Source organism: Pocillopora damicornis, chromosome 10, assembly GCF_964200805.1.
Source record: "Pocillopora damicornis chromosome 10, jaPocDami1.2, whole genome shotgun sequence".
Classification (NCBI taxonomy): domain Eukaryota; kingdom Metazoa; phylum Cnidaria; class Anthozoa; order Scleractinia; family Pocilloporidae; genus Pocillopora; species Pocillopora damicornis.
Window position 1 is genome coordinate 11,123,138 of NC_142679.1, and position 13,395 is coordinate 11,136,532.

At 37.6% G+C, this 13,395-nt stretch overlaps 3 protein-coding genes across 3 annotated transcripts; 2 read left to right on the plus strand and 1 right to left on the minus strand.

Moving 5' to 3' along the window:
• The first annotated feature begins 1,181 nt into the window (after nt 1-1,181).
• On the plus strand, nt 1,182-2,087 carry LOC149038896 (melanocyte-stimulating hormone receptor-like). The gene has a single exon (XM_089185713.1). It carries the CDS (start codon nt 1,182-1,184, stop codon nt 2,085-2,087), a length of 906 nt encoding a protein of 301 aa, XP_089041839.1.
• Nucleotides 2,088-5,314: 3,227 nt separating this feature from the next.
• LOC149038897 (melanocortin receptor 4-like) lies at nt 5,315-6,877 on the plus strand. The gene has a single exon (XM_089186149.1). It carries the CDS (start codon nt 5,522-5,524, stop codon nt 6,428-6,430), a length of 909 nt encoding a protein of 302 aa, XP_089042275.1. The 5' UTR covers nt 5,315-5,521; the 3' UTR covers nt 6,431-6,877.
• On the minus strand, nt 6,827-12,584 carry LOC113680322 (uncharacterized). The gene is made up of 7 exons (XM_027197337.2): nt 12,015-12,584; nt 11,463-11,557; nt 10,673-10,829; nt 9,973-10,036; nt 8,880-9,145; nt 8,097-8,262; nt 6,827-7,390 (listed from the first exon to the last, which is right to left on the minus strand). The coding sequence occupies exons 1-7, from the start codon at nt 12,525-12,527 to the stop codon at nt 7,128-7,130; spliced, it is 1,524 nt and encodes a 507-aa protein (XP_027053138.2). The 5' UTR covers nt 12,528-12,584; the 3' UTR covers nt 6,827-7,127.
• Between the last annotated feature and the right edge of the window lie 811 nt (nt 12,585-13,395).

Consider the following 13,395-nt stretch of genomic DNA (forward strand, 5'->3'; position numbering starts at 1 on the left):
ATTCTTGAACGAAGTCAATGTTCAAAGAAAAAGAACAGCTTGCAAAATGATGTACTGGGCCCTATCATCCTTCAATGAAATGTTGAGAAGCTTCATTTCAGTAAAGTCAGCGAATTAAGTTTAAAAATTATGTATTTTGGTTTGCTCTTGTGATCCATAAAAATCAACCACCTTTCTGCTGGCTCCATTATACGTTCAAGATTCCGAAAATCAAAATTTAAAATGACATAACAGATCCACGTTACACAACAGTTCGTTTAGTCAAAGGTTAAAGAAAATTTATACGCTTACTAAAAAATTATATGTTCCGAGTCTTTTACCAAATTTCTGAAAGCTTCACTTTAAGTCGGAAACTATTTTCTGATTGTAATGCGCTTAATGGAGTAGAAAACTCACTTCCGTGAAATTGACATTTCCATGCATATTTTTGACAGTTCTTTAGCAAAAGTATTGTACCTTATTAAAAACTCAAAATGTTGTTTTCGATTAATGAAAGAGTGAGTGGAATTATCAGATGCTCCCTTGTCGTATGTTCACAAGTAGATACGTGGTGTGATATGGTCTTGGAGGCACGTATGTACGTGCAAACGTAGGTAGGTCTTACGTGGGTAGCGCCATGATGTAACCAACAATTGCATGTTTTTATGGCCAGTTATCGGCCCACTTCATTTCTAAAAATATGTTCAAAATGTAGTAATGAGCTAATTTCATTTCACGAACTAAAAAAGACCGAAATTTAACAGCAGTCAGACTACAATAAACAGTTTCCCCCTAGACGTTTTCTACTCGCTTTAATGATAACAATGAAGAAAATTCAATTATCAGAATCATACTGACATTAGTGAGTTAAAAATATATTTTGACATGCCCTCCTTTATCACAAATTAAACATGAACACCTCTTCTAAAAGCATACTGTCATTTCGAGCGACTTCGAAATCCGGTTTGTTCAATGATTAAGTTTGATGACATTTCGGCTTTTAGTTAAATGTAAATTTCCGACCTTCACGGGCGACATTTTGCCAAACTTAGTTGTCAGCAGCTGGTTGGATCAGCTCATACCCGTTTGCGACCTGGGCTAATTTAGATTTGCTACTACTGACCTCAAAGACTGACTTGAAATTCTCAATACAGTATCAAAGCAAACCGTAAGTAGGCGATAGCAGATTCCCAACACAGAACATGTCTGATGAAACAAAGCACGTTTTCGTTGGTTTGGTGGGAGTTCATTCACCTACACTATGGTTTCTTATATTCCTTAATATCATCTTCGCAATCACTTCTATTCTGGGTAATGTTATTATTCTAGCTGCCCTGAAAAAGCAGTCATCTCTCCATCCGCCGTCTAAGATCTTGTTAAGCTTCCTGGCGATCACTGATTTATGTGCTGGGCTTATTTCACTGCCAATTTTCATCACGCTACTGATGGCATTCCAATATAAAATTGAGGAAATTGTTACCTTCACAACGGAACTCACCAGTTACATTAGTACAGCCCTTTGCTTATCATCTTTGTTCACACTTGCCGCAATAAGCGTGGACAGATTTCTCGCTCTGTTCCTGGGCATCAGATACAGACAAGTGGTCACCTTACGGAGAACTGAAATTATCGTGGTCTGTTCTTGGACTGTCATCGCCGGCTGCATTATCACGGTGAATTGGATTGACATCCTTACAGTCCTCCTCACTTACGTCACGGCCACTGTTCTCCTGTTTCTAATGGTGTCAATTTGTTGTTATACAATGATTTATCAAAAGCTTCTTCAGCATCAAGCTCAAGTACAAGAAAATCTTCATCAAGGTGAACCAAACGGACACGAGCCACTGAACATAGCTCGATACAGAAAGACAGTGTCCAGTACATTATGGATACAATTTTCATTAGTGGCTTGCTACCTGCCCTTTGGTGTAACTCTTGTATCATTGATGGTGCATGGCCATACCACATCAAATCTTATTTCCGCCTGGGTATTTTCGAAAACTGTTGTCAACTTTAATTCAACACTAAATCCGATCCTTTACTGCTGGAAGATCACAGGAGTCAGACGAGCAGCTATTGACATTATTCGAGGAGTATGGTGCGGTTAAGTTCAGATTATGGAGCCATCGACTTTCTTTTACTCCATAAATGTACATATTTCAGGCTTATCCATAACATAATAATGTATATCTTTCATGCTAATAAGACCAATAAAAATCGCACTGTACTGTTGTAGATACTGTTAATTATAATTGTTTTAAAGCCAAGTGACCCATTCTGTGGGCGAGCTAATCACGGTTACGTCAGCATGAAACGACCTGGATTCAAATAATCAACAGAAATCCAAAGCCATCGCGTCAACATCCCGTGAAAGTTAGGCGGCATCATAAAACACTGTTTCTCGAAAGGTCCGTTAACTTATTACAGTCACTTTACGGACCGAAAAGCTAATCATTGGTTGGTTTTTACATTCTGGATCGAGAAACCGATAATTTTGAAATCAATCGATAAAATTTGAGGAAATCAAAAAGAGTGAGCAAGTGTTTGAACTTAGACTCGCGCAATTGTTCCTTAGATTGGGATTGAAAAAATATGGTTTCGGGCCTGGGACCTACGAAATTTGGGGATAAAAACGCTTTTTCTATCAAAATTCAACACGTTCACCTTTCGGATTCTGCGCTTCGATGACCTGACATTGAGCCACAGAGAAATCAGTTGTGAGTTGGGTCATTACAAGGTTCATATCGGACAAGTGTTCTGCATTCTAAAGGGATCAGTAGGATCGAAACCGTCGTTTGATTCGACAGAGGTTTGAGCTCGGTGGTAAAATCAAGAAAAATTTTATTTACTTTGTCATTAAGTTTTGCCTTACCCAACTTTCAGATTAAGTTTTTACGAAAAAAAATGACTGAGCCTTCGTTAATAAACTTTGAATTTTCTGTAACACCACCGGGAAAGTGCTGTAAAAAATTTTATGGATGAACTTCGAAAAAAATCAACACTTAAAATTTACTGTGTTTTATTCTCATACAATGAAGATCAGTAAAGAATATTGGTGTATAAATAATTAAAACTTGCGAGAAATGAAACTGAGCAACACAGCAAGGAGCGGCTTAGGGTTAAATTAGAAAAAAAAAACGGAAATGTGTTTAATGAGACGTCATGAGTTTAAATTTTGTTTTCATTTTTTACTGTTTCAATTGGTTTCTTGGACAAAATCTAATAATCTTCAAAACGACTGATTAACAAAGAGAGTCGTGACGTCATTTTTGCCCTGGATCACTTAGCTTATCCCTCATAATATTTCGCAGACCTGAAATGATATGTTCCAATTTTTGAGAAGGCTACAGCTCTTTATATGCTATCTTTATTACTTTTGGTAGGCCTACTGATAAGTTGAAATAGAAAAAAAAAAAAAGAAAAGAAAAAAAGGGAGGAAGGAAAAAAAAGACAAATTCACAGCGCGATGGTTTTTTAGTATCTGAGTTCGCTTTATACGAGCCCTCTCCCTCAGGATTTAACTTCATGAATGGGACTAACATTCAGAGAAACACTACGGGCTCCGTTTTTTGGTTTGATGATATGTACTAGCTTATAGTTGCAGTGCTTCAGCTTAAAAAATTCTTTCAGGTGAAAACGATCGCTTTCTGCAGCTTTCAACATTAAATAACAAATACAAGGTGAACACATGAGTCATGTGGTATCCTTTGTTTATTCGAGACAAGCAACTAAAGACGTTATATGGTGAGTACGATTTGTTCAAGTTTAAAAATAATGTCTTCCTTAATTTCTAGGGTTACTTTTTCCATTTACACTTGTTCGTCAAAGTCACAACATCAGGGTGTCACCACTGACTAACACCGATGGTACGGAATTGAAAACCATCCACGAAGACACAGGGGTGAGAGGGGGGTCCAGAGAGTCCCTCACTAAACCAGTCCCAGAAGCCATTTGACTCTCATTAGGCACAAAAAAAAAAACAATACTGCAAACTTTATCCTTAGTCCTTGTAGCTTTTCTGGTAGATAATTCGTAATTGGGGCCTGGGACTTAGACAAACCCTCCCCCTCTTAGGCATGTTTTGATCATGTAAAAGTACTTCTAGCGCAAAGCTCGCTCAGAAAGTGAACAAGGTTTTCGTATTGAAAGAATAAATGAGAGCAAATGTAGCCTGGAAAAAGTGTATTTATCTAAACGAGCAAACGTAGTCAAATAAGGCAATACGACATTTCTGCTCCTAAGCATAAAGTAGGAGACATATTCCCAATAAAATTAAGTGCTACCGCCTTTTTATTCTTGTGTGGCAGATTCAAGTCAGATTCACTGAGACAAAATAGAAACGACAAAACACATAAAAATATATCGGTGTTTATCATAAAAGAAGAACTGAGTTTGATTGTTTCACTCATTTAAGTTTTGAAGCACAACAGCAATTAAAAATATGGCATTGCTCTCGCAAAGCAATGCCGAAAGCTTTTTTCTTCTGAGAATGATAAAGTTTCCTAAAAACTGTATTGCGGTTAAGTAAGTAATGCTGTGAAGTTAAATGCGGTGAGTAGACAACGGAGGTGAGCCGTAGGCTAATTATTTTAAAAGGCTGAGAAGATGAATATTGTACTGAAGTAGTAGCAATTCTCGAAAGGAGTTGTATGTCTCGAATAACATTAGCCTTGAACGAGACTCGAAACCATGCTGCCCTGCGGGGATGCCGTGGCGACGCTCCAACCAGCTGACCCGCCAATCACGGTGATTGGGAGCCGGTCATGAGTTCGAAATATGTCAATTGTGCAAGTATAAATTGTGCTGCAACAAGTCTGAAATCAATTTTTCTGTCACTTGTACGCGTCTCTGATTCAAACCAGCGGAGTCCGATTCTTTGGAAGATCAGAGATGTCCTTAACAGCTCTAAAATCGTATCATCATATCCAAATTAGGAATCTCCTGAAGCAGGTCTTTGTTGACGCAGCTGTACGGAGTAAATTATTACTTATATTACGACCTCACAGAAGCACTCATGGCAGGAGGCAAAATCAATCAAGCACCCTCATGAAAAAATTGTTATTTTAATTAAATTTTTAGTTTGGCAAACAACAAAAACTTTCATTACAGCAAATCTATAAAACAGAATTAAAACGCAAATGGGAGATGAAGCATGGAATATATAACTATTGAATCATACCTCCGCTTCATTGAAATTTATAAGTATAAAATGTCAGTTATAAAAATTATGTCACCTACAATTTTGTTTCGTAAAATAATCAAATAAACTGACACTCAGGTGAAACGGATGTAATAAAAATGAATATAGAATGAAATCGGCGCTAAGGCGCAGGCATATTTCGCTTAATGTACACTATATAAGGGTTGTTAATTATCTTACGTCTTAATTTGATTTACCAAAGACATCGTGAGTGTTTGCAATTTATGAGTTTTATTTTCTGTGAAAGAAAATCTTAAACAACGTGCTTGTTGTCAGTGAGCAGAGTCGACTAGAATTTTTAGCACAAAACGTTCCTCCCAGACCAACTGTAGGCTGACCGTCATGATCAGTGATCTATACCGAGGTTGTCAAGGACTTTCACAAATGAAAAAGCAGTCATTTCGGTTTCTGGAAGCCGTGAACATTTTTCTGGCAATTAATGCTACTTTAGCCAATGTTTTCATCCTGGTGGCTTTTCATAAGGACTCATCCCTTCATCCACCTTCCAAGAGTTTGCTGCGTTTCTTGGCGATCACTGATTTGTTTGTCGGGATTCTCGCAGAGCCTTTTTATGTCGCGTTATTGTTTCTAACAGAGTACGGCGGTGTTAGTCTATGTGCAAAGATTTTTGGCATCGCCGGCAGGTTAGCGGGAATTTTAGGTTTATTATCTTTATTTACCGTAAGTGCAATAAGTGTGGACAGACTACTCGCTCTGCTGTTAGGCTTGAGGTACAGACAAGTGGTTACTTTTAAGCGAGTCCTAATAACTGTGGTTTGTTTTTGGACTTTCCTCACTACCGTATACGTGATTGTCATGGGCACCTTTGCCCACCTTTTCTTTTACTTCATCACAACAATTTCGCTATGCTTAGCCGTCGCAACTTGCTGTTACATCAAGATTTTTCAGACGCTTAATCGCCATCAAGTTCAAATACAAGAACAAAGTCACGGCCGAGGACACCCAAATGGCCATCCTCCTCTGAACATTGCACGATACAGGAAGACAGTGTCTAACGCAATCTGTGTACAGTTTTCAGTCCTTATCTGCTACATTCCCTTGTTAGTAGTTATAATCTGTATGGCAATTCAGGGCATTGTTCCACCTCTTCTTAAACCATGGGCATTTACAAGAACCTTCTTGTTTTTTAACTCCACTCTTAAGCCAATTCTGTATTGTTGGAATATAAGAGAGGTAAGGAGAAAAGCCATAGAGATTGTTAGACAGATATTATGTCGCTCTTCACCTTAGAGTTGCGCTTCCTTCAATGTTGGTCTGTTTGTTTTTTATTCGATGGATTGATTTGTGGTCACTCTTAGTAAATGAAAAGATTTTTATGAGTGTTACTTAGCCAATACCCCTGTTAACCTATTTATTGCACTTGACAAGATAAAAAAAAACCGATTGGTAGATTCTTGCATAGAGTCGTGAACTGTTGCTAAACAACTAATGCAGAGATCTTAAGAGTAGACAACGTAACTTTTCTGCACGCTATGAATATTGGTTTGGGCTTCCGTCTCCTTTCTGTAGTCTGAAGCAGTGATTTCCAGAGCCATTTTTCAGGCAAGGAACAGTGTATTCAGTATGTGTTTAAGTTTACTGTAAACTTGGTTTCCATAACCAACACAAACTCGCTTGCAAACGTTCTAGTGGCTCAGTAAGGTGTTTTTATCGTTAAAATGTTACCGAAATAAAAGTACAGTTTGATGTGCAATATTTACAACTGATCTTGATAATGTAAACGTATTATAGACAACGAAGAATGTTAGCTGAAACCTCAGCTGGCAGTTAGGGAGTAATGAGTTGTTGGCAGTATTTTTAACACTTCTTCAATTATGTTTATTAGGAAGCTGAGTAGATAACTAAATCGAAATCATGGCAAACATTTTAAAGAAAGTGCTGTGCCAAAGTCTGCGCCTTCATTATTTGTCCTTATGTTTCGTTTCTTTTACATCTCGTAGCCCAAATTGTCTAGCTCAAACAAGCGTTGCTGTTCTTGTTTGTGCCTTTCCTGTAGAGCTCGGAAGTTCTTTTCCCAGTTCTTGCGGAAAGCTTTAAGCTCATCTTCCATGGCTAACAGCTCTGCACTTTGAGCGGCCATGAGTCGCTCCGTGTGCTCGCCACAGTTTGACGAAGTATTCCTCTGGTGACCGTTCACTTCCAGATTTGTCTTTACTGTCTTCTGGTCAGGTTTGGAGACATCTTGTTTTGCTGACAAAAGAATAGGACAAGAATGGCTTTTGCATATTTTCGGCCAGGTTAAGTTGGTGTGAAGTTCCTACAGAACTTGAACAACCGGTTAAAATTACCTATTTTATCCATAAAATATAAACTACACAGTCGAATAATTATCGCAAAATTTTTTAAAGATGTTCATTTCCCAACAGCTACATGAAAAGCAGCGTCTGATAAATTTGTACGTTTTTATTAATAATTTTCTTTTATTTACGTGATTTTATTTAGAAAGCGTGGGATCGTCACGCGCGCAGACTTGATGTCCTAGTAGATAGATATCAAGGAACGGCTTTCAACTTTCTCTATAAAATGAACTTGTAGATTCAATGCTCGGTCTGTAGACTTATTTACGTTACGGAAAAAAGGAAAGTTCTTGGCCAAAACTATATAAAGAAATATATGTAGACAACTCCCGTATGTATATGCGGGAAATTGCTGACGCTAAATGCGATTCCAAACAAACATTTTTGTTTTCTCTTTTGTTTTTCTCTCTGCAATAATCAATTTGTGTGAATTGAATAAAAAGCTCGTTCTTTGTCGGCTCGAAATGTTTACGTTGGCGCAGATTCTTAACCCATGTTAGATGACTACGAGACAAAATAAACCAGTCTATTAAAAGTTGGAAGAAATTTGAAATCTTGAAGTAAAGGCTGACAACAAATATTTAACTGCAGTAGTTTACCTTTCCGATTTTGAATTTCCTGCGCCTTCTTTTCCCGCGGGTAATACTGCCAGAAAAGACCAACAGCTAAGGCGAGCAAGAACAACCCAAACATGCCATAAACTGCGTACCCAAACAGGTTGCCATCAAAGTAGTCTGCACCAGAGCTTGAGTTGTCACCGCCATACTAAAAAAAGAGGAGGGATAAAAATACTACGGCTCAGCCGAACGCATTTCTTCGAATTGGGAGAATTTTACTTGAAAGGTATTCAAGATAAGTGGAGCTTGTTTTTCCAGGCTATAGAGAACGTTAACGGGTTTTGATCAAATAATTGTGACACTTTCCTTTTCTTATTATTGTTTTGCTTAACGAGGCTCAATGTAGTTTCTTTTCGTGATCAATAGAACAACAGATTTTCATCAATTGCCTTAATAATGGTATAAATGAATTAAGATCTTTCCCCAACGCAAAAAGCGAAGTTACGGCGGACACTGTGTATCCTAAGCAAAATACCCCATATTTTGTCTTTATGCACCTGTGACCCAAAAACGAAATTCTGAGACGTCCATTGGTTATTGTTGAGTTTAGTTGCATACAGCATATCAGAACCAGGCACATCTTACTACATGCAAAGTTTTAAACATCTATTTCTCTATGTCTCCAGAAAGTTTAAGTTTAATCGTAAATATACACGTACCATTATCATTTATTCATGTTCCCCATTAAGGCGCTCGACCTATCTAACTTAAACCTCTGCTGATTTTCTCCTTAAAAAAATTCTCCACAGAATTTAATAACAATACCTGTTTTGTTTTGCTGAACTTTTCCAAAATCTCGTGTATTTCCAACTGATGGTTCCCTTGGTAACTCAGGAAACACGATCTTAGGGCCGCGCTAGTCTTGGGTAACACTGCTCCGTAAATGACAGGCTCACCCAGGACTGTGGCCACATATAACTTGTATGTATTGTAATATTCACTGTGCTGAGTAGTGCTGAAAATATCTACTAAAGCTAACATGGTCTCCTCGTTCTTGACGCTCTTATACAACTCGTCGTAACTTGTTTTGACTAAAATGAACAAGAGAGTTTATTCCTGATGAAAATGCTCTAAGCATAGGACAAATGATGCTGCTACAATACATAGAAGTATCCTTAATTGAGTCGATCGTTCGTTCACTTCCATCATCTAGGCCACTGTTTTTAGTGTTATTACCATGCATCACAATTTTAACACATGTTTTCGGTTTTATTTTTATAAGTATTCTCTAAAACCCGATTGATTTTAAACACCGCTATTAAGAGATATCAATCAAATTTTACTGTTTAATGCCCTTTGATATTACATTCCAGTATCCAAAAACCCGCCTATGGACGCCGCCATTTTTGGAAACAGCTTAGTATCCTAGCCACACTCGCAAAACCACAACGCACGGTTCACAAGCAACTGCTGCTCTGATCGGAACAAAAAAACCTTATTTGACCAAGAATCCCCTTCACGTAGCTTCTTACATTACTCAAGCCACTGCATAGAAGTAGAAAAAGGAGTAACGAAACTTTGGTACGTCACAGATGACAGGCCAGATTGCTAGGTAGGATTCAAAACAGTGACACCGAATTTACCAAAATTTGAAGACAACTTTCGAACAATTAGGTTAAGCCTATTGTTTTCAGCTCAATAAAAGATCAGCCCCCAGATATCTCTCGTTGTCACTGTGTTCATTTATCCTTCATTCGCTTTTCAGAACTGAAAACGTTAAAACTGCACAGCGTACGCAATGGTCAAACAACGTGACAACCAATCACTCTTAAAATTGTTGCAGAGGAAGATTCGGGTACAGCAGCTGTGCATCGATCGAGATTGCAAAACATGTAAATCTAAAGAAATCTGAACTTACCGTGCACCTCAGCATTTTGTAAAATAGCTAACTGTTCCTCAGCAGAGCCATTCAAAGCCGCCACCTGAGAAACCATTGAAATACTCATCAGGATTTGCAAAGTTGAAACTGATTCTCCTACGCCATTCTTTTCTACTTGTTTGCCTCTTTTTTTCCTCGCAGTAGCTATTCACGGTCACAATGAAACAACTGTAGTTTTATTCCATTCTGGAAGTGCTCTTTCGCTCAAGAAGTTGCAGCCTTTTCGGAACTCAATTCGCATAAACGCTCATTCAAGCATTCCAGTAACCATGAACTGATTGACCAATTAGTACTTCCCATTAATATGTTCAGTCAGTGAGTGAAATCAAAAACAGAAGATCACTCTTTCAACCCCTTAACTCTTAGAAGTAATTAAAACGTAAGTTCTCCCAATATCATCCATACATTATCCAGCAAACGAGTAATGAGAATACGCAAACTGATCAGGTTGAAATTGCTATATTGATTTAACAGCAATTCTCATGACTAATTAACAATGAAATGTGCAGAAGCTAGAGGGGAGAATAAACAATCAGATCTTGGGAGTTTAAGAGTTAACTCCTGTAATGCGACCCTGTCTAAAGCTATTATTTGACGCCATCATGCAAGGATCAAGTGCTAACAAGTTATCCGTAATGACGTTGGTGTGAGAAAGAAAAGAGTAAGAACATCTACTTACTGGCATTCCATATAGGTTGTTAACTTGTTCAAGACTGTTACTGCTGAGAGATGCTGTTATTATTCCCATAAAGATAGCAAGGATAACAAGACCAACATTAATCCATACCACACCAAAGAGGCGGCCTGCAATGCTACGAGGAACTTTATCACCGTAACTAGAAAAGGAAGAGCAAAAGAAATGAAATGAGAGTAAATTTCATGTACAAATGTACGTATGAAGGAGACTATCGCCAAGTCATTATCTTAAGATAGTTACCTGTACTTTGAAGCTTAAAACCAAACTAAATAATAGGGCTAATTTTTATAATGTTAAATAAACCCTCAGCTAGTTGTTATTCTGTTATAATTTGCTTGGCATGTGTGCCTAAGAAACTTAGTCAGATATGACTATGAATCCAATAAAAACAGGGGCCTCTTTAACGCTACGTTGTATAAAATTGATAGCCGTGTATCCACTCGACCGAAGACGCTAACGAAGAAATCTCCGTTTACAGAGGAACCTGTTCAGATGGGTCACCCTAAGAACATAGGGAACTGGCTGTTGTACATTGGTGATCATAACGAGGAGATACAATGTGCGGTGGCAATCAGTGGCAAGTGGAAGGTTCGAACGTCCTGCCAAAAAAAGAGTAAGATCACTTTCAAATAAATTGCCCCTGCGTTAGCACAAACAAGTTTTTGTCTCGTTACAGATACTTTTGGTGTTCATCTCTATCTACCTCAGCAAATTGTAACTTCATACTCTTTTATTCTTTGTCTTCCCTAGCATACTCTTGCAAGCTACGTACCCAACTGTTGTCATGGTGACAGCAGCCCACCAGACTCCTTCGAATACGCCTATTGGGAAAAACTTTGGGAATTCCTCAGAGTTTTTACGATTGTCCTGGAGGATACATAATGTGTGACCAACATTAAAACATACTTGAGTTGATATAGCACAGTAAAGTTATAGTCATTAGTAAATGAACTGAGAGACGACTCATTATAGATTCATAATTCAATTCCAAGGGCTTACGAATTACAGAACTTGATAGTTCGCGAGCAGATCCTGTTTAAATACCTTATGGCAGCTAAGCAGCACTTTCCTACGGTTACAAACTTCACGTGACTAAAATAGATATAAAAATAATTTTGCCACAGCAAGCCGAACAGCTGAGGTGGACTCTATTTTGTAGATTCGTAAAGATTCGAGATCATCTGTATGATCAACAAAAAGCTACTTAGTTCTACTCAAAACTAGCTTTACTCTTAAGAATCTGATCGAAATGTCCATGTTGCTGTGTAACATAATTTGCCCTTGATGTAAAACTAATTGAGCCAATTAAGACCAATTCTCTTACCAGAGCCCACATGACAATTCCACTGAGAGATAACGACATCCCAATGAAAATTACAATTGGCCAAGAATCCAAAATGGCGGCTAGAAGTTCTTCGCCTGGAATACTCCTCTGTACCACAATAGCCATTCCAGGCGAATGAACTGAGCCTACAAAAGGACGTAGAAATATCGATTTCTCGAGGCCGACTCTCCGTCCCACAGGAATAATGATCTCTTCTGAGTACTGATCGATCGTAGTTTTCAGTGATTTGGGATACTCGATAAGCTTGGCCGAAATATTGGGACTCTTGTGGCAACAAGCCTTGAAAACGATGCGAAGGATTTCTGGTATAGCACCAGAGATTTCACCTCTTTCCTTGTCCTCGAAAACGTAAGGCTTTTGTTCCCAGTAAACAAGATTCAATGATGTTTTTCCCGTAGAACATGCATTTTGCATGTTAGATGTTGCCAAACCTATTCTTAATAAAGAGAAAACTGAGAGTATGGAAGTCAAACGATCAGAAAAACTCATCATGTTAACAGTTATCAAAACGATATAGTTGGAGTAAACGCCAATACTTGAAAATGTGAACATGAATTACTCTTCACAGCTGTTTTTCGTTTAAAACAATAACAAATCCTTCATTTAACATATCAATAGATATTATCTTTGTTTTAACCATACATTCTCGTATTTTCGTAGTGTTTTAAAGGATAACAATATTTGCAACAATTTCAAACAATTTTAATTTCACCTTCACCTCTCGAGAAGAATTGGAACTTCTGACGCAAGGTAGCATTTTTTTAATATAAAAAAATGATCATTTCATCACTTGATTTAGTACAAGCCTTTGATTTCCTATTTTTAAGTGGGTTTTTTGTGTAGTTGCGAGATTTTAAACAATAGTTTCTCTCCATCAACATATGTAGACGTCGACTTGATTAGAGGAAATTGTGGTTTTGTCTTTCAACAAAGTATACAATAGGCTGAGCTTAATTACACACTTAACAGCTTTTTTTTTCCATATTTTTTTTTCTAATTGAATATGTTGTCAAATCAAATCAATTACACACGCCGCAGTCTGTAATGATATTCATTGCTAAGAAGGACTTTAGATACACTGATTATGTTATGTTATCAATTCCAAAAGACTTCCCCAACAACAACTTTTAAAACAAAAAAAATATATAGGTTTATATTTGATATAAATATGAATCACACTGCATCTACTTTCGTTGTCAAGGGGGAAAAGATACTACAACTTAAAGATACCATGCTGAAATTTTGCATAGCTTAAAATATGTCTCCGTTAGTGTAAAACGTATCAGTATGCTAGATTTTTCTTTTCCTCGCTATGATAACCAGCTATGAAAAATTCATGATGAAGCAGACTATTATCCAA